The sequence below is a fragment of the Phyllostomus hastatus genome, unplaced genomic scaffold (genome assembly GCF_019186645.2).
Source record: "Phyllostomus hastatus isolate PE091 unplaced genomic scaffold, TTU_PhHast_1.1 phas_contig_30, whole genome shotgun sequence".
NCBI lineage: Eukaryota > Metazoa > Chordata > Mammalia > Chiroptera > Phyllostomidae > Phyllostomus > Phyllostomus hastatus.
Genome location: NW_025333841.1, coordinates 6,133,946 through 6,156,576, shown reverse-complemented (window position 1 = coordinate 6,156,576; position 22,631 = coordinate 6,133,946). Strand labels below are relative to the sequence as shown.

General features: G+C 37.9%; 1 protein-coding gene across 1 annotated transcript in view; it reads right to left on the bottom strand.

Annotated features, from left to right (window-relative positions):
• The window catches only part of MCF2 (MCF.2 cell line derived transforming sequence), a 66,894-nt gene that overhangs the window by 9,210 nt on the left and 35,053 nt on the right, over window positions 1–22,631 (bottom strand). Inside the window, exons 16-25 of the mRNA XM_045839391.1 lie at window positions 21,803–21,895; window positions 19,864–19,956; window positions 16,968–17,093; window positions 16,071–16,292; window positions 9,291–9,383; window positions 7,436–7,514; window positions 6,826–6,892; window positions 4,916–5,029; window positions 3,077–3,191; window positions 149–261 (exon numbers count right to left, since the gene is read on the bottom strand). Of these exons, the coding sequence (XP_045695347.1) occupies window positions 149–261; window positions 3,077–3,191; window positions 4,916–5,029; window positions 6,826–6,892; window positions 7,436–7,514; window positions 9,291–9,383; window positions 16,071–16,292; window positions 16,968–17,093; window positions 19,864–19,956; window positions 21,803–21,895 (1,115 nt within the window). The remainder of the gene's footprint in view (window positions 1–148; window positions 262–3,076; window positions 3,192–4,915; window positions 5,030–6,825; window positions 6,893–7,435; window positions 7,515–9,290; window positions 9,384–16,070; window positions 16,293–16,967; window positions 17,094–19,863; window positions 19,957–21,802; window positions 21,896–22,631) is intronic.

Below are 22,631 nucleotides of genomic sequence, written 5' to 3'. Positions count from 1 at the left end.
TGAAGCAATGAAAATGAAACACTGATAAGAAATATGATATTTCTGCTTCTTGAGACTGTATAACAAAGATACAAGTAAAGCAGAATATTTGATTAGATATCCATGTGCCCCAGGCAGAGGTCATCACAGGCATGGAGAACACACCTACCATTGACCCTCAACATCCTCATGGAGAAGCTGAATGACATCTCCATTTCTAATCAGGAGGTCTTCTGAGCCTCTATTCCTGCAATCTGCTAGGGCTTTATATTTGTCTGGAGGCTGTAAGGTTGTTTTGAAAAATTACATTATAAACTTGATTGCAAAACTACTTGCACAACTGCATGCTCTCTGACAAAGAACTCATGTGGTACTTCAATGGCAAATGTGGTAGCTGCAGCAGCTTTGCAGGAACAAACAAACATGAAGCAGTTTGTGATGGGGAAAAAAGCAGAACATGTGTTTATTTAACCTGAAGAACTCGCTTTAATTTGCAAAAAGAGAATTACACCATGAACTACACAGAAAATAACAGAGCTACACAGAACTAATTTTAAGTTACATAAATCATAAGCATAACTCCAGAAAAAACAAACATAATTTTTAAATACTATTATTTGTAATCTACTCTCATGAAAAATTTATCTTGGCACATACAAAATGCAATGGCTCTAAACAAAGATTTACTAATGCCCTCAAAGGATTTCTGGTCTTTATACTGTTTGGCACAGGTAAAAATAATGGGCACAAAAGCTCTGGGTCCAACAAAAGCAGGTTAAATGTTGTACTTTACTTGGCTCTAACCTTTTGCAGCTATAATTTTAACTTAATTCATTAATAAGCTAAAAAATACAAGGCACACCAATTGCATTTAATTACAAAGTAGATGGAGAAGAAATAATAAATCTCATGTCCAAAAGTAGTTGGAGATGTTTCCAGCACAATATCTAACACATTGAATACATAATTTCAAAAAGTAAAAGTACCATAATTAAATTTTTTAATGAAAGAAGAGAAATAATTATGTGATGTCGATTCTTTACATATCCAAAAGAATTAACCTAAAAACAATATCCATGTCACTTGCGCTGAATGTCTTTTGAGCAGTACTTTTTATCAAATGGTCTGAGGAGCAGGTAGGAAAGAGCTATTTTCCATTTAACATAGTGGCTTCGTCATAATGGGAGAGTCATCCCCGACAGTCTCTAGGAGGTAAGCAGCACCTATTATTTCTGACTTCTGATTTGATAAAGCAAGGCTAAAAGAGCAGCTCATTGGAGCCCATTTTGCTTGTGGGAGTGTCTTTTTTGTGTGCATTTAATTGTAGGTGTTTTGTTTTTTGTTTTGGGGTTTTTCTTTTTGGTATGTGTTCCTTAGTAACACACCTTGGGGAACTATTGGGAGAATAGAAGAAAACTAATAGGTGTTTCTACATTCCCATCCCCTATGATTAAATCACTAATCAGTTTTGCATATTTCTGTTATTTTCTGATACCACAGCTGGACAAATGCTTACTGATGATTTTGTCAGTTCTTGACAATCCCCTCATAGAGCACCTACAGCAAACATTTAAACCCCAAATGCCTTCCCCTGGTTTTTCACTCACATCTGAACAACTACCATCCTCAGACATGATTAGTCTAAAAAAATGAAAGTTCTTTTTATTATTAGTCTAAACCAGTGGTTCTCAGTTTAGGAGGCAGAGCTTTGGGGGTTCCCGACACCTTTCCAAGGGTCTGCAAGGTCAACCTCTATGAAGACATTATTTGCTTTTTCACTCTTATCCTCTCATAAGTATACAGTGGAGTTTTCTAGGGGCTACCTGATGTGTGAGAGCACACAGACTGAATGCAAAAGTGGGTTAAAGCGACTTGCAAAAATATTTGAAATACCACTCTTCTCACTAAATGTTGTGTTTTGAAATATGTAAATTTTAATTAAAATGTCATTTACATGAACTTACTATGGTTTCGTACTATTAAAGATAACGAATAAATAACTTTATATTTACCAGTTTTAATTTCTAATATGGTAAATATCAACAGATGGAGACATGAGCTCTGTGGGATTCTCAATGAAGTTTAAGAATGTAAAGGGTTCCTGCATTAAAAAGTTTCAGTGCTGCTGGTTTAGACAATTAACACTGGACAAACCTCTTAGCAGCACTGAGCCTCAGGTTCCTCCTCTGTGTATTGGAGGTAATAAAGGTCTGCTCTGCCTCTCAATAATTCCGTGAATATTAAATGGGAAATTATATTGTAAACTGTAAACTGCCCAACAACTCTGTTTATGGTCACTGTATTATTAGTAGAAAGAACACTCTAGTACTTTTTGAAAGAAATCATTCAGGCTGATGCTCTGCAGCTTTGTGGTCCTCCATGCCATTATTCCCTTACCTCGAGATTAAAACCACCAAATTGATGTTGGTGTTCTGAAGGGCACCAAGGAGCAGTCCAGTACAATGCACCATTCCTACCCTACAAGCCAGTGACTTCAGAAAATTGAAGATATACCCTAAAAAGTCTAACTCCCCTCTAATAACCCAAGAGGATCCTAACAATATTGCAAACTACTTCTATACAACACTTTTACCCTAAAGCAACTTCCCTTAGTTTTATAGGGTAACCCCTTGCTCTAATATGCTGAGATTTAGTATCATTAGTACATTTTTGATAGCCCACTAAACCCTGTTCCCCAGATTTTATTAGAATTTTTAATGTGTAACATTTATTTCCTATATTTTCCAATCTGGAATCTAAATTGATTTTTAAAGTATTAATTGACTTTCCATTGTTCTCTGACTTTGTCTCATGTGCCTCCACTGAAAACACAGTGGTGAAGCTGAATTAAAGACAACACTGGTCAATGTATGGAGAATTGGAATGATTGACTATTCATCTCATCAGCTTCACTAGGAACTCCACATATAGCTCCAATAAGTTGACTGTTCATACCTGTTTCCAACCTTTGGCCATGCCATATACCTAATGACCTCAAGGATACGGACAAAACACTGCCCCTGTGTACTTCACCTATTTTATCAGTAAAATTATCTCAAGACTTCCCATTTATTTCTTTTAATATGTCATTACTAACCATTAGGGGCCTTTCTTCTTCATTGTCAACATAGGAAGAGTAGAAATAGTCGTTTACCCATGTCTCAGGTCCTTCAGAGATTTCTGCAGTCCAAACAATAAGAGGGTGGCAGTTACTTAATGATGCTGGTCCACCACAAGGAGAGAAGTAAACTTACAGCAATAATCAAGGCTACAGTGATCCAAGAATAGTATCTCCCTATAATAGAACCTCCAATTAGACTGAACTATTTCAGAATTGCTGATATTTCAGAAAGGGCCTGGAATGTCATATACTTCTTTTATTTATTAGGATGGTTTCAAATTGGGGTTTGTGGGAGAGTTATTAAAAACAGTAAGTTAAATAACATTCCAAAGAACAGTTACCCCTTCTTATAGAAAATAATCTCTTCCAAATTTTTCTATAGCATTTTATTGGCCTATTCAAATAGCACTTATAACATTCTACTTATTAATATCATTTTTGACTTGTCTTAAGTCTCTTATTAGGCAGAGACCATGTGTTATACATTGCATGTTGCATAAGAACCTTGAATCTAACAGGTACTTCTTTAATAAAATATTTTGACTGATATGAATTAAGCAATCAATATAGGCAGAGAATTAATAGACTTTCAATGTGGCCAATCTAAACACTAAACCATTCACATAACCTTGGAACAGTTGTGTCAACTTTTTCTGACTTGGTTTCCACACCTATCAAATGATAGCACTGATACTAGTCTCTCTCCTGACTTCTCTGGAGACCGCAGCATAGATGACCTGACGGAAGTGACCTTTACACTGACAACTGAAAGTTGAGCAGCATTATCATTATTTGTTTTTAAAGACCATCACATTTAAGTAGTGCATATCACGCACTCTGTTAGGCATTCCTCCAGAGGTCTCTGCTGTTGATCCCAGAGTGGTTTAGGTAACCCCACGGGATTCTTCCACAGTACATTGTACTTCTGTTAAAATAATCATCACATTTAATTTTCATTGCTTGTTGAATTATCTATGTTCTTAGCTTCATGGGGATGGCAGCTGAGTGCATCTCATTTTTTAAAGATTTTATTTAATTATTTTTAGAGGAAGGGGATAGGAGGGAGAAATAGAGGGAGAGAAACATCGATTGGTTGTCTCTCATATGTGCCCTGACCAGCAATTGAACCTGCAACCCAAGCATGTGCTCTGACTGGGAATCAAAGTGGAGACCTTTTGCTTTGCAAGATGATGTCCAACCTACTGAGCCACACAGGTCAGGGCCTGAGAGTATCTTAATTACACTGTATGCCCAGGGTTTTGCACAATTCCTGAAACACAGGCTGTGTTATATTTGTTGAGTTAAACAATTTTTGAAACCAGTTTAAGTGAAACAATTTGCATTAAAAACTATTCCAGCTGTAAATGACTCTTTTCTATTCATGAAACCTATGATGAGTAAAGTTTGCATTCCTTTAAGCCAGTATGTGTTTTATTCAACCCTGTATCCTGTGTAGAAGGAGTTCCCAGACTTGAAAATGCATCAAAACAACTGACATGGAGATCTGACTAAATCACAGATGGCTGCATCTCACTCCCAGAGTTTCTGATTCAGAAGGTCTAGGAAAAAGCCAGAGAATTCACCATCCTTACACATTCACAGGTGATGCTGATGCTACTGGTGTAGGAACTGCACTAGGAGAACCGCTGCTCTGCAGTGTCCGCCAGCATCTTGCACATGCAAGACATGCAAGCCTTATAAAAATGGGTTTTGTTTTATTTTATATAAGAGTAATAGACAGGTAGATTTTCCAAATTAACAATGGGAGAAAAGAATTGCACAGCAGTGAATCTGACCTTCGGACAGCCATGACACGTACCTGTACTGGCTTCTGCCTGAACTGCCGGGACTGCCTTACAGACCCCTACCACAGTGCTGGTGTGCTCTGGTTCAGTTTCCTGGGGGCCTATACAAGCCTCCTGATGCCCTCTGAAATAGTAAATATGCAAAACTAAGTGAGCTCTGGTACAGTCCACAAGTAATAAAAAATTTAAAATTTTTTTTTCTACTGATGCCATGTGTCAACGACATACCCTAAGAACCCATTCAAACACAACTAACTCCCCCTCTCTGTGTGGTAATAGTTCATAATATAGGAAAGCTTAATTCCTAGGATCCAAGCCAGCAGGGCCTCTCTTTAATATGAAAGGAAAAAAATTACTCCCTCACAACCTAACGTGGGTATAAGTTTCAAAATTCCAACACAATATTTAACTGTATATTTGAAATTTGCTAAGAGGTAGATCTTAAATGTTCTCAACACACATACACACACACATGGATAACTATATGAGGTGATGGATGTGTTAATGACCTTAACTATGGTGAATATTTCACAATGTGTATGTAGTTTAAGTCCTCAAGTTGTGCTCTTTAAATATACACAATTTTAATTGTCAACTACAACCTAACAATGTTGGAAAAATACAAACAACAAAAAATCCCTGTTACTCTATGAAATGTTAGTTTTAATTAATTAAATAAGATATATGTAAATGACGATGAAACTTTAAACTGATTAATACTGTTGAGTTCTATCAGCTACTATGAAGTCAAATACTACATGAAATCTAAAGATTTTACTTCTATAATATATGACAAGTGATTAAGTGTTGTGAAGATAAAGACTTCTTTTTAAAAATATATTTTATTTATTTATTTTTAGAGAGGGGAAAGGAGGGAGAAAGAGAGGGACAAAAACATCAATGTGTGTTTGCCTCCTGCACGCCCCCTGCTGGGGACCTGGCCTGCAACCCAGGCATGTGCCCTGACTGGAAATTGAACCGGTGACCGTTTGGCTTGCAAGCCAGTGCTCAATCTCCTGAGCCACATCAGCCAGGGCTGAAGATAAAGACTTCTAATGTGACTTTTAAATGGTTCGCCTAAAGCCCCAGATGAACCAACACACTTTTGCACCTGATTTTAGCTGTCTCTGAAAGATGATGTACAACAGAGACAGAAAGAGTATTTTCAGTAAGTCATTTAACGATCCCTCTATCAGACAGAGGATGCATGCTAAATTTCTGAGACAAAACCCTGGAATCAGTGTGGTGAATCTTTCTGCATGTCTGCAAATGTTCTATGGAAACTCTACCCTTTAGCATTCCTAGTGACTAAATACAAGGACCACATCTCTACACCAGTGCTCATCAGTGCTATCGTTTTGGACTGCTACCTTCCTCAAAGACTTCATGGTTGTGTCCAGGCAGAGTTCACTCCGAGAATCAGTACCTCATCTCTAACTACACAGAAAGAGAGGCCAAGTTGCCAGCAAGTGGTCTCCACCAAGGGACCACAAAGCTGTGGGCCAGTAGAAGCTGCCAGTCCTTCACCACTCTTACAACTGTTTCTCCAAGGAGATAGAAGGTGACCAAAAATATGTTGAAGAGAAATCCATGAGTGCAGCCACTTTTTGGTAAGCCTACATGTACATGCCAAATCCCCCCATCCCCTGATGTACTGAGAACAAAGCATCTGTAATTGTGTTTAGCCCAAACTACTGAATTATTTTTAACATCAAGGGGAACAATTGTATAACTATTAAGGAGTATCAGTTTCCAAGTATAAGGATAGAACTGAGAAAATGATATGTTTATGGAATTTGATCAATTATTGCTAAAAGGGCAGGTAGTTTTTATCTGAGATGCTTTACTAATAGTGTTTCATGTTACACAGGGAAAACAGGAGCTTGTGGGAGTGGTGGTTCTTAAAGAATAATCACTTACTCATCATTCTGCTGAGAAGAGAGTTGGCCATCTTCATGTAACTGATTGTACTGCTCTTGATGTTTAACTGTGGAATAAAAGAAAGCTTGTATAAGTGTCATTTAAAAGCCACACTTCTTCCTTCCTTGAAGACCAATGACTTTCATGTGTGCATGCACACCACCCATTCCCATAAGAGTTAACCTACACAGACTTGAAATAACCAGAGGGAAAGCCAGTATGAATCTGGGATGTGAAAAAGAACCAAATAATAGAATATTTCATTCAAGGAGTGCAACTGTATTACTGGAACCCCGGCCCAACATGAAGATAATAATAATACTTGAGGTCCTCAACAGTTGTCTCATGGGAAACACTCAGAAATGACACAGTCTTCTTGGTATATGATTTCACCGCTGTTTCTCAAGCACTACAGTCCATTTTCTAGTGTCAAGTTCATTCTCCAAAATAGTTTATACAACCCCAGGAGTCTTCATCTCCTACTAATTAGTTTAACAAACCCTTTCATTGTAAATAGTATAAAATAAATATCAACCCCATTCCCTGTAATAAACTCTGAGTCAATGAACTATTACAGTACTGGTTCTGAAAAATGCATGCTTAAATGTACCTGTCATAAGTTCTTGTTGCTTCAACAAAATACTTCTTATTTCTTTTAACCATATCATCTTCATATCTATGTTTGAAGCCTAAAGATTTTTAAAAAGGGGAAGAAAAAGACATGTTTCCCTTAAAAAGCCAGTGTAATCTGGTGTATCAAGCATAAACCTGAACCTGAATCCTGAACCAACATATTCAAGTTCTAACATTTTGATTCTTTGGACTTCTAAGAAGCAAGTAAGTAACCATCAAATTAGATGAAATAATAGTCAAAACCATTTTGAGCCCTGGCTGGTGTGGCTCAGGGGAATGAGTGCCGGCCTGCGAACCAAAGGGTCACTGGTTCAGTTCCCGGTTGGAACACATGCCTGGGTTGTGGGCCAGGTCCTCAGCTGGAGGGCATACCAAAGGCAATTGATCGATGTATCTCTTGCACATTGATGTTTCTCTCACTCTCTTTCCCCCTCCCTTCCCCTCTTTCTAAAAGTAAATAAATAAAATCTTTTAAAAAACATTTTGAAATTGCCCTTAAATAATGACACTCATAGGAAATGTGAAATATAATCTCACTTACTTTTCTTTGTGTGACTGTTCTTTTAAAAATATAAATGTTTTTTGCCCTAGCTGGTGTGGCTCAGTGGATTGAGTGCCAGCCTGCGAACCAAAGGGTCACCAGTTTGATTCCCAGTAGGGCACATGCCTGGGTTGTGGGCCAGGTCCCTGGTAGAGGCAACCACACATAGATGATTTTCTCCCTCTCTTTCTCCCTCCCTTCCCCTCTCTCTAGAAATAAATAAAATCTTTGAAATAAAATATGATAAAAATATAAATGTTTTTATATTTAATTTCAGTAAAATAAAACAAGTTCTACTGTTTCTGAAAAGACAATCTATTGCAGAGTAATCTTGATGGTGATAGCATGCAAGCTTCCTTAAATAGCTTTCCTTTACTTCCAAGATAAGTTTGTTAAAAGATAGCAGGTACCCTGGCCAGGTGGCTCAGTAGGTTAGAGCATTGTCATGTACATCAAAAGTTTGTAGGTTCAATTCCAGGTCAGGGCACATACCTAGGTTGCAGATTCAATCCCTGGTCCAGGCACATATGAGAGACAACCAATCAATGTTTCTCTCTCACACTGATATCACATTGATACTTCTCTCTCTCTCTCCCCCTCCCTCCCGCCCTCCCTCCCTCTCTCCCTCCCTCTCATATCAATAAATATATCCTTGGGTGAGGATTAAAAACAAATGATAACAGGAATTCCTATATCTCAATCAAACCAAGAAAACATTTTATAGATTGTAATCACCTAGTACAGAATTGAAACCAAGAAAAAACTACACTGGGCACTTTCAACAGATAACAGCACATTCACCCATGACAAGTCCTGATACAAATATTGAAATGAAAACATCCTCTTGAAATGTCCTCATTCCTCTCCCCTTCCCTCAAACAGGTTGGACCTTACAGCACATCTGGCCAGGGCTTTATCTATAGGCTTCAGAAACAATGATCAAGTCTGAGTCATCACATTGTCATGTCTCGTAATCAGGTGCTTTCCAAACATCAAGCACAAGAGGAACTCAGAACTACTATCAATCTGTAACCCTAGAAACTTGATGGGGACAGAGAAGCCCCTGGCAAGCTTTTGGCTATCAGCTATAATTCATAAATCTCCTAGTAAGGTTGCAAACACTTAAAGCCTTAGAAAGGACCATAGGCATATATATCTCAAGTTAAAAAAAGTCACTAAAAAAGTATTTAACTACATCACAAAAAATAACAATGAAACAATATTCAAATTACCTACATGAGAAGAATGAGAAGTTTTGTAATATAACTAGAGTAATTTTTAAATGACCAACCTGGACAATATAAATTTCTTCTTTCCCACCATACCAGATTTCAAACTTGCGGTTATCTCCTTTTACATGTTCAGTGATTCCAACTTCTTCCATCTATAAGTCAAAATTTTCATGAGCACTTTATTTTGAATATGAAATGACATTAAACCTACCCCCAACATATTCTAAATGAAACAGAATGTCTTACTTGGGAAAAATACACATTTTATATTCAAAGAGTATGAAATAATATTTCGATCACAGACATGAGTTTTTAAATGTTTTCACTGAATTATGTAGTTATAGTACAGATTACATGCTTCATTCCAGTGATTAAAACAAAGGTTATCTATCAATGTGAATATCCAATATGAATTCCATCTAAGACTGAATTATGTCATAAAGTAACTGTACACTCTGAAAACAAATTATTGCATCAAACATAGAAGTAGAAGCAATCAAACATCAGTGCAAAAGGTCATCTAAAATTAGTTTTTAATGATCATTTACAAGATAAGTTAATCTTATAGATTATTACTTATCTGTAGGGAAACCCTACAAGTTACAAAGATCTGATTTATATGGGGCAGGGGAAAATCAGCCAGGTACACAAGGATCCCCTCTATTTCCACCAGTCTCTCAGCCTTTCTAGAAGACAAATAATCTGTCATGGGAGGATGTCTTCTTGTAGCCAGTGAAAGTTTTACACACAATATCCCTTCCTTACCACAGGTTTTCTTCTCCTCCCTACGATTGTGCAAAGCAGAACCTCTTCCATTTTCATTCATTCTATGCTGCTATAGCGTAGCTAATCCCATTTTAAGCAATTTTATGACATACATTCTCCTTTAGTCCCCTTCTGCCTTCTCCTTTTTCATTCAATTCCTGCCTAATTATCTAAAGGAATGTCACTCTCCATTCCATTTAGGAGCCCTGGAAATGGCCCAAATTAGGGCTGATAAGCATTAATAGTAGTGCTAGTGAGACCCTCATATCAAGGAAAAGAAAAGGGATGACTAAGAAATAAAATGGGACATATAAATGCAAGAGCCTGAGACATCTACCCTGAACGTTGTCAGAGATTACTTTCAGAATGCCCCCAAACATCTTTCTATTACTATTCAACCATTCTAAGCTCCTGTTGCTCAAACATCAGAATTTAAGATAAATAACGATCTCATAGTCAATACTATTTAAATTGACTTTGCCTCAATACATGATTTTGTCTCAATAGCATGATACAACAGAAAGCACAAGTGCTTCAGAGTCCAAGAGGCTATGGTTGGAATTGCATCTCTACCACTTATTAGCTATGTGTCTTGGTGCAAGTTGCTTAACCGTTCTGAACTGCAGTTTCCTCAACTGTAAAATGGGAAGAAAACCTATTTCATAGAGATGATATACGATTAAATAACGAGCATTAAATGCTTGGGTCATATACTTTGCTTTTTAAAGTATTAGTTTGCTTTCTCAACTTTCCCTTATTTGAATTGCAACAGTTTTTGTTATTTTTCATTGCACATATCTAGTACATCATTATACATTAAATGAGCTTTTTCAAGTCACCCTGTAAAAATATCCATTATATTTAGCAGACAATATTGTTCTCAGTTCCAAACAATTCACTTACAAATGATCCAATGGTATATAATCCACTTGTAATTTGCAGACTATATATAGTTTCCCATATAACAAAACATAAAGGCTGTTTGAAAGGTTTCTCTTCATTTAATGTTCACTGTATCATGAACATTTATTTACTTATTGAGAACCAATAGGCAGAATTAATGGTCTAACTATATGTGTATAGCTATACATAATATACTATACAATAAATAATATATAATAAAATTAGGTTGATTCTACAGTTATGCCCTGTGGTCTCTCCTTTATCCTTCACATTTTCATTGATGATTCCTGATAGCTATGAGTATGTTTTATTATAAAGCATTTTTATCTCACTATGCCAAGTGTTCAGGGCCCCAACTCTTAACTGAACTGTCCATGATGAGGAAAGTTTGAAGATGTCAACTACCTTGTTAAACATCAACCAGTGGGTGAAGAACTCTGGGGTTATAACCAGTAACTACCAATATTTCCCCCCCTTTTTACTATTTACTGAATTTATTGCAGCGATATTGGCGCACAAAACCATGCAGTTTCAAGTGTATAACTCAACAAGCATCATCTGCACACAGTATCGTGTGCCCATCACCCAAGGCAAAGTAACTTTTTGTCCCCCAAAATAACTACCAATCTTAAGACTTTTATCTATGTCTCTGGGATAAAGTTTAGTTATTTGGGGGGTTAGTATTATTAGAAAATTGATCTTGAATCACATTAACAAAAAATGTAGCTAGGCTTAGTCCTGGCCAGTGTGACTTAGTTAGAGCATCGTCCCATACACCAAAAAGATACAGGTTCAACTTGGGGTCAGGACACATAGCTAGGTCGTGGGTTTGATCCCCAGTCAGGGCACGTAAGGAAGGCAATTGATCAATGTTTCTTTCTCACACTGAAGTTTCTCTCTCTCTCTCAAATCAATAAACATATCCTTGGGTCAAGACTAAAGAAAATGTAGCTAGACTTAAGTGCTATGAAGCATTAGAAGCAATATACTGGATATAAAGCAGTAACATGACTGTACCTCGAAAAGTTTTTGAGATCAAAATAAAGAAACTGAGAATTATAACAGATTAATATATATTAAAACTACCTGTGCACAAAACATTAGTATACATGTATTAAGAACACACCAAGTGAATGATATACATCAAATAAATTAGAATGGTTGCTACAAGGGTAGAGTGGAGGTAAGTGTGAAGAATGGGCATTAAAAAAGAATGAAGGTGCCCTGGCTGGTGTAGCTCAGTGGATTGAGTGTGGGCTGCGAACCAAAGTGTCACAGGTTCGAGTCCCAGTCAGGGCACATGCCTAGGTTGCAGGCCACGGCCCCCAGCAACTGCACATTGATGTGTGTGTGTGTGTGTGTGTGTGTGTGTGTCTCCCCCCATCCCTTCTCTGAAAATAAATAAAATCTAAAAAAAAAGCTGCTGAGTTAGTCAAAAAAACATTGCTCTAAAAAAAAGAAAGAAAAAAAAGAATGAAGGAAGGAAGGAATGAAAAAATGAATGAACAAGAACAGGCTTCCCGGCATGATGTAGTGATTAAGAGCATGGACTGTGGAGCCATCTGCCTGGGTCTAAAGCTGCACTGCACCACTTACAAGCTATGTGCTCTCAGGCAAATGACTCACCTCTCTAGAACTTAGCTTTCCCATCCTCTGAATGGGAATAATGGGTTGATAATAGTTCCTGCTTATATACAATTGCTATGTGGATCAAATGAGTTAACGATATTTATAAACACTCAACAGATCCTAGCACATAGTAAGCACTATGTTTGTTAAGTTTAAAAAAACAATGACAATAATAAATGCACAAAGTGATGACTCTGAAGAACTCAAATCTCTCCATCTGACTAACCTTAGGAACCTATCTCAGGGACTTTCATTTGCATAGAAAAGGTCAAGTTAAAATGCAGCACACAATCATTACTAAGTACGTTGTCAGGCCGGGGAATTGAAGCTTGATATGATGAAGTCAAGGCACCAATACACTGACAGTGAGAGAGAAGTTACTCAGCTGTAGAGAGCATCTGCATTGATCCTCTCTACCAAAGGGAAGACTTTGAAACCAGTAAACTAACTGTTGCCAAACACAACGACTAGTAATGCTAGTAATGATCTAATTCTGGAATCTCATGATAGGTAAGGAAGAGGAAGTAAGCATAGTGAGGCTTAAGAAATAGCCTAACTTCCATCTTTCTGTGAGAAGCATCACCATTTTCCTAGTAATCCTCATCTAAATCCTTGTAGGCATCACTGATTAATCCTTTTTATTACAAATACCAAGAATTATTGGGGAAACAAAGAAAAATCCAACTCATTTTTTCCTTCCAATGTCAGGTATTTATTTCCTATATCTAATAAGTCAACAAGCCCATTTATGTACCTTTCACTGAAATGTTTCTTGCATCTATCCCATCTGTTTCCATGGTGACTACTGTAGTTTGAATTCTCATGACATCATTATCTGATACCAGTCCCTCCTTACTCTAATGTACTCTAGAAATATTCTGTTGGTGTGCCCATCATTGTGACCAATTAAAGGTAACATGAAAAGTTAATACAGCCCTGGCCAGGTGGCTCAGTTGGTTGCAGCATCATTCCCATACACCAAGAGGTTCGATCCCCGGTTGAGACAAATATAGGAGGCAACTGATCCATGTTTCTCACGCTCTCTTTCCCCCTCACCCTTCCTCTCTCTCTAAAATCAATGAAATTGTCCTCAGGTGAGAATTAAAAATATAAGAAGTCAATACAAACAAGAAACACTTAGGTATTAAATAGGTTATCCCACAAGTGAAAAAGTGAACCAAATGAATTTGGAGCAAGCACGTTTATGAAGGTCAAGTACCTTCCCAAGAAATAGGTATACAGACAGCAAGAGATCTGAACCCTGTCAGAGATCAGCTGTAAGTTCTTGGTTCTCAACCGGTGTTTATTAAAGACATAAAAGACCCTTCAACATTTAAGGGGCTTTGGAGGTGAGTTGCTAATATCAAAGGAGCCGCTGGGCTTCTGCTATTTCAAAAAGTGAGAATTTTAAAGAAGTTGTGACACTACTCTGAGCTCAGAAGTAACCAGGGAAAGTGGACAGTAGGAAGATGGAGTCCTATACCTGGTCAAGAACTTTGTTAGAAACAGCATGGAACTGGTGACCCTCTGGGAACAGGGAAAAGCAGGGCCTGCTTATCTAGTAGCCTTCTGACACAAACACATCTGGCCTATCTCAGAACACTTTGCTTGTCCTTTTTATCATTGCTGATAAAAATATCATCAATTCTTAAATGTATGGGGGGGCAAAAAACCCAGAGTTTACTTATAAAAAAATGTATATTCATTCTTACATGTTTAAACTTAAGTCACCTACGAAGTACTCTCCATTTGATGTAATACACTTAGCGAGACTTTTTTCCCTCCACTGCTCAAAACAGTTTTTGAACCCAATTTTGATGCCTTTTAGTATTTCTGATGTTTTTTGTTTCACCTCTCCCATGTCAGCAAAATATTCCCTTTGAGGGCTTTTTTCATCCAGGGGAACAACAAAAAAAAGTCACTGGGGGGGACGGTCAGGTGCATAGTGGGCCATGGGGGCCATGTGTTTTTCAGGCAAAAACTGCTGAACACTCAGCAGAATGTGGGCAGCTGCTCTCACAAATCAGCCACCATGAAATAGGCAAACACATTGAAAAAGTCTTCAAAAAACATTCACTGAAGACAAACACTGCCTCTCACAACAACACCAGCTGGTACACTGATACAGATGGGTTCCTACAACACTCACCTAGCAGAATAAGCCTGGACTACAAGGGGCCCACCCTCCAGAAGATAATTAGAGGATAAACCCCCTTGTATAACAACTATGAAAGAACATGTTCATGACAAATGACAGAAATGATAGTTGTTAGAGAATCAAGGGTAATAATTTTCTCTATTTTCCAAATTTTCTCTAACAAATGCTATAGTGCTTTTACAATTTGAAACTTGAAAGAAAAAATTAATTAGGTGTAAAAAAGTCAAATTCACCAATTACAGACTCATGTGAACTGGAAGTTCCTCTTGTCAAATGTCAGGCCCACCTGGGAGTATCACTAGACTGACAGTGACTTCTTCAAACAATAGTGCTCTCATTTTCATATCAAACTAAAGTGGGGTAGGATCGAGGGTGGAAGGTGGGAATGGCTGGGGTGAGGGAATGGTGGGGGAAAATGGAGACAACTGTACTGGAACAATTAAATAAATAAATAAATAAATAAATAAATAAATAAATAAATAAATAAATAAAACCTAGTGTTAGAACAGAATGCAAATCTGGGTTATAGGAGAGGAGAAAGTCATTTCAAAGGATAGGACAAGACAGGTGTGAATAGGATTCAGCTGTGGGCAGGTTTGAACACCCAGGAAAAGAGATGCCAGGAAATAGAGGAAGGACACAAAAAGGAAGGTGGGGATTTGCTAAGCACATATTCATTTGTAAATTACAGGGTGGAAAAGGAAGAAACTGTTTCCTCCCAGTCTCTTCTATTACAAAGGCTCCCTGCTACCAAGACCAGGAACTCCACCCAGTACCAGTGGTAAGAGTGCTCATGCGGAAGTCAAGTCACTTTTCATTATTTCAAACTATGCTCTGCAGGACACTAGGGAGCCTGCCAAGGGTTGGAGTAAGAGAGGAAAGGATGGAGGCAAAGCTCTGCAGTCCCTCACTCATTTCAGGCAGAGAAGTTCTGTTTTACCTCACTTCTATATAGGATTTCTACCTAAGATTTCATAGGTGGGAGAAATAGGGGGAGGGGGGTTAAAGGGAAAAACACCTTTCAGTTATAAAATAAATTAAGTCCTGGGGATGCAATATACAGAATGGTGATGATAGTTAATAATACTATAATAGTGCATATTTGAAAGTTACTAACAGTAGATCTTAAAATTTCTCATCACAAGAAAAAAATTTAACTATGTAGGGTACTGGATGTTAACTGGGCTTATTGTGGTGATCATTTCACAATACATAGAAATATCAAACAATTGCACACATGAAACTAATACAATGTCATATATAAATTATACCTCCAAGGTACATGCCAGTAAAATATAAAACCCACGTATTTGAACTGAAAAAGTACACAAACTTGAAAATATATGTGAAAGAATATTACATTATACAATTCAAATTGCCTTACATTTAAGGAGTGCTTAAAACTGTATGACGGGTATTTGAGGGAACCTTCTCCACTTTCAACACGCCTTTTACAAAAAACAATGGCTTTTTCATACAAGAAAAGGTGCCGCTGCATTGGTTTGAATCTAGCAAAATCCTTCATTTTTGTAGTGCCTTTTTTGTGTCCAATCCAAACACTGAATGCACCCTGTATTATCATCTTTCCCAGATCATTTAAGTTTCCCTAGAATGGAAAATCAAAACTCATTAACACAAAGCAGAGCTACATTCAGATTTCTGACATCAACACTACAGTGTTTAGCTTGAACTACTAAAACCCTGAAGTATAATTGATAAGCTTTTAAAATTTCATCATAAATTTTTATATTAAAACATGCTATGTGTCAAATAGTTACAAAATTACTGTGGAGTGAAACATCTGAGAAGCTTCCTTTTCCCTGGCTTCATGTCTCCATGTGGAGGTAGTTGAGACAGGGTAATTCTCCCCAACTCTTTCTTGATCTTGATTGGCAATGGCATCAACTAGTCCAAATTTTCTCAATGGGTGGTAGTAACTCTAAGGATTTGATCTTTTTCTTCCATATCTATCCTGGACTAGGACAAGGGGCAATTCTGGGGCAATATGTCTGCTTAGAAGACCCAAATATTCCTTCAAACAGGATCAGTTAAAGTCTAGACTTAGAGGTAGACTACTGGGGACAAGCGGGATGTCACAAATCCATTTGGCTAGTGATCTGAAGCCAATTCTCCACTCAGCATTATCAGTAATAATGCTGACATTTGGGTCTACCTCCGTTTGTCTGCCCCCTCTTATTTCTCAATTGGTTCCCTGAGAGGAAGAGAGGGATATGTACATGCTTACCCTTTAAAATTGTGATAATCATTAAAGTCTACTTACAATATAGCCATTTATTGCAATCTGATGCATAGAGTCATTAACTGACTTGAGTAAATCCAGCATCGTGTCAAGTGCCTCCTTTAATTGTTCATATCCTTCAGAGTCTTTGCTATATTTTAATAATTCCTGTAATTAGAAGTCAAGAATTAAACTTAACAGTAGGCAGACATCAACAGCTGGAGGAAATGAACAAAATTTTGGCTAACATGCTTTCAAGGAGGAATTCCAAATAATGTCACTTTTTGTTTGGTTGGTTTTTAAAATACATTTTATTGGCTATGCTATTACAGTTGCCCCATACTCCCCTCTACCCTGCACACCCCATCCCACCCCCATTTCCCCCCTTTAGTTCATGTCCATGTGTCATACTTGCAAGTTCTTTGGCTTCTACATTTCCCATACTATTCTTACCCTCCCCGTCTATTTTCTACCTACTATCTATGCTACTTATTCTCTGTACCTTTTCCCCCTCTTCCCCTTTCCTCCTCCCACCCCCCTCTTGCTAACCCTCCATTTGATCTCCATTTCTGTGGTTCTGTTCCTGTTCTAGTTGTTTGCTTAGTTTCTTTTTGTTTTTGTTTTAGGTGTGGTTGTCAATAGTTGTGAGTTGGCTGTCATTTTACTGTACATGTTTTTTGTCTTCTTTTTCTTAGATAAGTCCCTTTAACATTTCATAAAATAAGGGCTTGGTGATGATGAACTCCTTTAACTTGACCTTATCTGGGAAACACTTTATCTGCCCTTCCATTATGAATGAAAGCTTTGCTGGATAGAGCAATCTTGGATGTAGGTCCTTGCCTTTCATGACTTGGAATACTTCTTTCCAACCCCTTCTTGCCTGTAAGGTCTCTTTTGAGAAATCAGCTGACAGTCTGATGGGAATTCCTTTGAAGGTAACTGTCTCCTTTTATCTTGCTGCTTTTAAGATCCTCTCATCTTTAATCTTGGGTAATGTAATTATGATGTGCCTTGGTGTGTTCCTCCTTGGGTTCAACTTCTTTGGGACTCTCTGAACTTCCTGGACTTCCTAGAAGTCTATTTTCTTAGCCAGAATGGGGAAGTTCTCCTTTATTATTTCTTCAAATAACTTTTCCACTGGTTGCTTTTCCTCTTCTCCTTCTGGTACCCCTATAATTCAGATGTTGGAATGTTTAAAGATGTCCTGGAGGTTCCCAAGCCTCTCCTCATTGTTTTGAATTCTTGTTTCTTCATTCTTTTCTGATTGAATGTTTCTTTCTTCCTTCTGGTCCACTCCATTGATTTGAGCCCCAATCTCCTTCCCATCACTATTGGTTCCTTGTACATTTTCCTTTATTTCACTTAGCATAGCCTTCATTTTTTTGTCTAATTTGTGACCAAATTCAACCAATTCTGTGAGCATCTTGACTACCAGTGTTTTGACCTGTGCATCTGATAGGCTGGCTACCTCCTCACCGCTTAGTTGTATTTTTTCTGGAGCTTTGATCTTTCATTTGGGCCTTTTTGTCTTGATGCGCCTGTTATGTAGTGAGGGGTGGAGCCTTAGGTGTTCACAGGACGGGGGGGGGGGGCGGGGGGCAACCCAGTTGCTGGGTTGTGATGCTGTATATGGGACAGGAGTCTGAGAGGGAATAATGGCACTTGCTCCACTCTCTGCCAGATTTCTGTCACTTCCCCAACTTCCCACAAACAAATTGGGCCCTTCTGGTGCTGATTCCCGAGTGGGTGGGTTTGTGTACATTCTAGGACCCTGTGGGTCTCTCTAACAAACTCTCCTGTGAGGCTGGGAGTTTCTCCCGCTGCTGCCTCAACCCCCACAGGTGTTTTCAATGGGTGTTTTGAAGCTTTATTTCCTTGTGCTGGGACCCTGGGTTGCATGGTCTGTCTTGCTCCCCCGCTTCACCTGGTTTACCTGCGTGCAATGTGGGACCACTATTCCACCAGCCACCTTGTGCACCATGCCCGTCCACAGTCCGCCGCCTCAGGGGTCCACCTGCTGCCGCTGCTTTGCCCTGAGCCCTCTCAGTTGGGCTGCCTGACTCTGCCCCTCCTACCAGTCTGGATGAATGTGTCTACTTTAACTCCTTGGTTGTTGGACTTCCATACAGTTCAATTTTCTGTCGGTACTGGTTGTTTTTTAATTTGTCGTTGTCCTTATTTTGGTTGTGCGAGGAGGCACAGTGTGCCTGCCTATGCCTCCATCTTGACCGGAAGTCCTAATGTCAATTTTTTTAGTAGTTTCTTTTATATGTTATTTGTCACATTAATACTACATTTAATAACAATATCCAATTGGAGAAGACATGGAATACTGAGTAAACACTATGAAGCAAAGCACATTCAATGCTTTTGCAGCTAAAGAACAAAACTGTTAGAATATACTAGAGATTAGTTTGTGAAGCAACTATACATTTTTTGGTCTTCTAGATACAGCAATTTATTTCATTTAGTATGCATATACAATAAAACATTGTGAAAATACATTTTAAACCAAGCTCTGCTGCATTCATAATTAACACAACATTTCACATTACACAAGGGATGTACCATCTTCACTTTCCATTGAAAAGACCCATATGAAATGTAGTTGCAAAACTCTTAGAAGTATTTGCTTAGTTCTTCTTGAAAACAATAAAAGTTCTGCAATAAATGTTATACATATGCCATTGTTACTTGTATGAATACTTAAATAGCTAGAAGGATGCCTGATATACTCAGCTTTATAGCTAAGCCTCCAATATTTGCATAGTCAGTGAATTGAGGGCCACACTGCATTGATCCTACCACTAAATCTAACCTTCATAGTTATTGAGTCTACCTACTTCTAGTGTTTCCTAGTCAGCTACTTCCTTTTTAATGGCTTTGGCACATCTGACCCAAAGAAGTAAATAAAGAAGCAAATGCTTAATGTACTTACTTTCAACAATAACTGATATTTAGTGAGTCGTTGCACTGGTTTGAGTAAATAGGAGTCCAGACCAAGTCTGTGTTTTAATTTTCTTTGGCATTCCTGTCATTAAAATATAATTATCAATCAACTTAAATTAAGACATATACCTGTGAAAATGCCAAGTGATCAGACCCAATGCATACTGATTTCTTAACTCACAAGGCAAATTTACCAGAAAATCACTGTTACATATGGTATGGTCATTAGAGACAGAAAATTCTAAAGTTTCAAAGACTAAGTTTTACATATAAATTCACATCGATGTGGAATGTTTAAAAGGTGAGAAAACAATGAGTGACCATAGATGAACACCATTAAAAAGTTCTTCAATATATCCAAGAAAATTAACAAAAGGCTCAGCTCCATAGCCCAAGGCCCAGAAAAGAAGTTGGTTTTACTGAATATAAATCAGACTGGGCATGAGAAAAGTTTTTTTTTAATATCACAAGAAAAATACAGTCCTCATCAACTGGTGCTATATTTCATGTAATTACTGTCTCACTGCCACTACAAATATAAGCATCATGACTTTGGGTCCTGGGAGCATTGTAGGGTCCATAGGAAGGACAAGATGGGGGCAGGATAGGATGAAGAAGTGCAGAACAGAAAATAAGTGGGAGAGGTTACACCTATGTACGATCCAGGTCCCCTTCTGGATATGAATAAAATCCAATAAGTAATGTAACTTAAACAGTCATCAACTGACAAACATGGTGGATAAATACATGTACTGAGCTCTCCTCACTCATGAAACCCAACTACAATGATGGGAAAGTTATTTTTACAAGGCAAAATCCAAGTTACAAAGATGGGAGAGAAAAAAACATTGACAAAATGTGGAAACTGGAAACCAAACTGACAAGTATTAGACAATTGAACATATAAGAGAAAGTGAATCTGAAGTTGACACAGGAGAAAGCCATGGAGCAACTCAATTTACATTATAGAACACTTTTCCCATCTCCACAATGAATTACAGACACTAAGTACCTCTGAAAGTGGGAGGTGAGAATAGGGTTTGAAAAAAGATGGTTGTTAAAAATGTCTTTAAGAAGTAATTAAACACACCCTGACTGGCATGGCTCAGTTCATTGAGCATCATCCTGAAAAGCTAAAGGTCTCCAGTTTGATTTTGGTCAGGGCACAGGCCTGAGTTGCAGACCAGGTCCCTGGCAGGAACGTGCATGAGAGGCAATCGATCAAAATTTCTCTCACACGTCGATGCTTCTCTCCTTCTCCTTTCCTTCCCCTCTCTCTCAAAAAATAAATAAATAAAATGTAAAAAAATATTTATGTAACTCTTCTGGGAAAGTTTGAGGTAGAATTAAGGATAAGTACCTAAAAGTGAGTAAAAAAGACAACTGCAAGAAAAACAAAAGGGAAAGAAAACAATCATCTTATGGTACATAATTCATCTAAGCATAGAAATCACAGGGTCTTAATAATTTAACACTGTATACCATCCTAAGCAAAATTATGATATAACTATATTAAATGATTTGGAGGAAAAAAGTATGGGTATGAGTATGGGGGCAGATGGGGCCTTCATGGTCCATGGTGGGAAGTAGCAATATAAGCACTTAGCTACCAAAAGAAGTAGCTAAAAGAGCTGAAAGCGGTTGCCTCTGGGAAGCAGCATAAATGTGGTCATGTGTCTGTGCATGCATGTGCATGTGTGTTTGGGGGAGTATAAAATTGTTCTTTAATCAATGTATGCATATATTAAAAACCACTATATGTATATTGATTATCAATATATGTATATATTGATAATCAATATATGTATATATTGATTAGAGTACTTAAAGTATTTGACCTTACATAAAGTAGAAACTGAGTTTATAAATAAGAAATATCCCAATATCTTCCAGAAAGAGTATATCCAAAACCAGAAAAATTACTATACCTGGAAAAAGGCACACTCTGAATACTTCTTCCACACTGCCTCTGATCTGGGCTTATTCTGACAATACTTTTCATACATCTGAAAATCAGCTTTCTGTGATAAAAGTGAATTCAAACATATTACCAATGTGTGACCATGTACTTTTCTTATCAAGAAAGGCTGAGTGAGAATGGGTGCGGCTGAGCATTACAGGGAATGCGGCCTAAAGGGCTGCCACATCGGCAGCATGCCTATCAGACCAGGTAGATGGACACATAATTATCCCAGTAATTTCATAGCTTCCACTTACCGAATTTGAGAGTTAGAGTGAGAAAAGCCTTCTCTGAATGTATTATAAAAGCAGACCCATATTTTCACAACCATGAGCTAATAGGATACCAGAACATATTACCTTATTATGTTGTTAGTCAGCTGATTCCCTTCTAAGTGAACTTGTAGCTAACTCTCAAGGTCCTTGGTTTACCATTAGGAAATCATCATTGTACTATATAACCCACTGGACATCTGGCCATGCTATTCTCTCTCCCTGGAATCCTCTTTATTTGACCCTTTTCTCATGGGCTGACTCCTACTAACTCTTTAACATTCATCTCATGAGTCACCTCTTCTATAAAGCCATCATTTACACCTCCGGTCTACATAAGATGCACCTCTTCTTGGCCCCTATATGTCCCTTTGTATATCTCTAAAATAGCACAACTCACACCATATACAATGGATTCCCTGTTTTCCTCCATGAATAGTCTTAGGCTTGGTATCCATATAGCCTAGCACAGTGCTCAGCACATAGCAGGTTCTAGTAGACAGCTGTTGAATGAATGAACATATC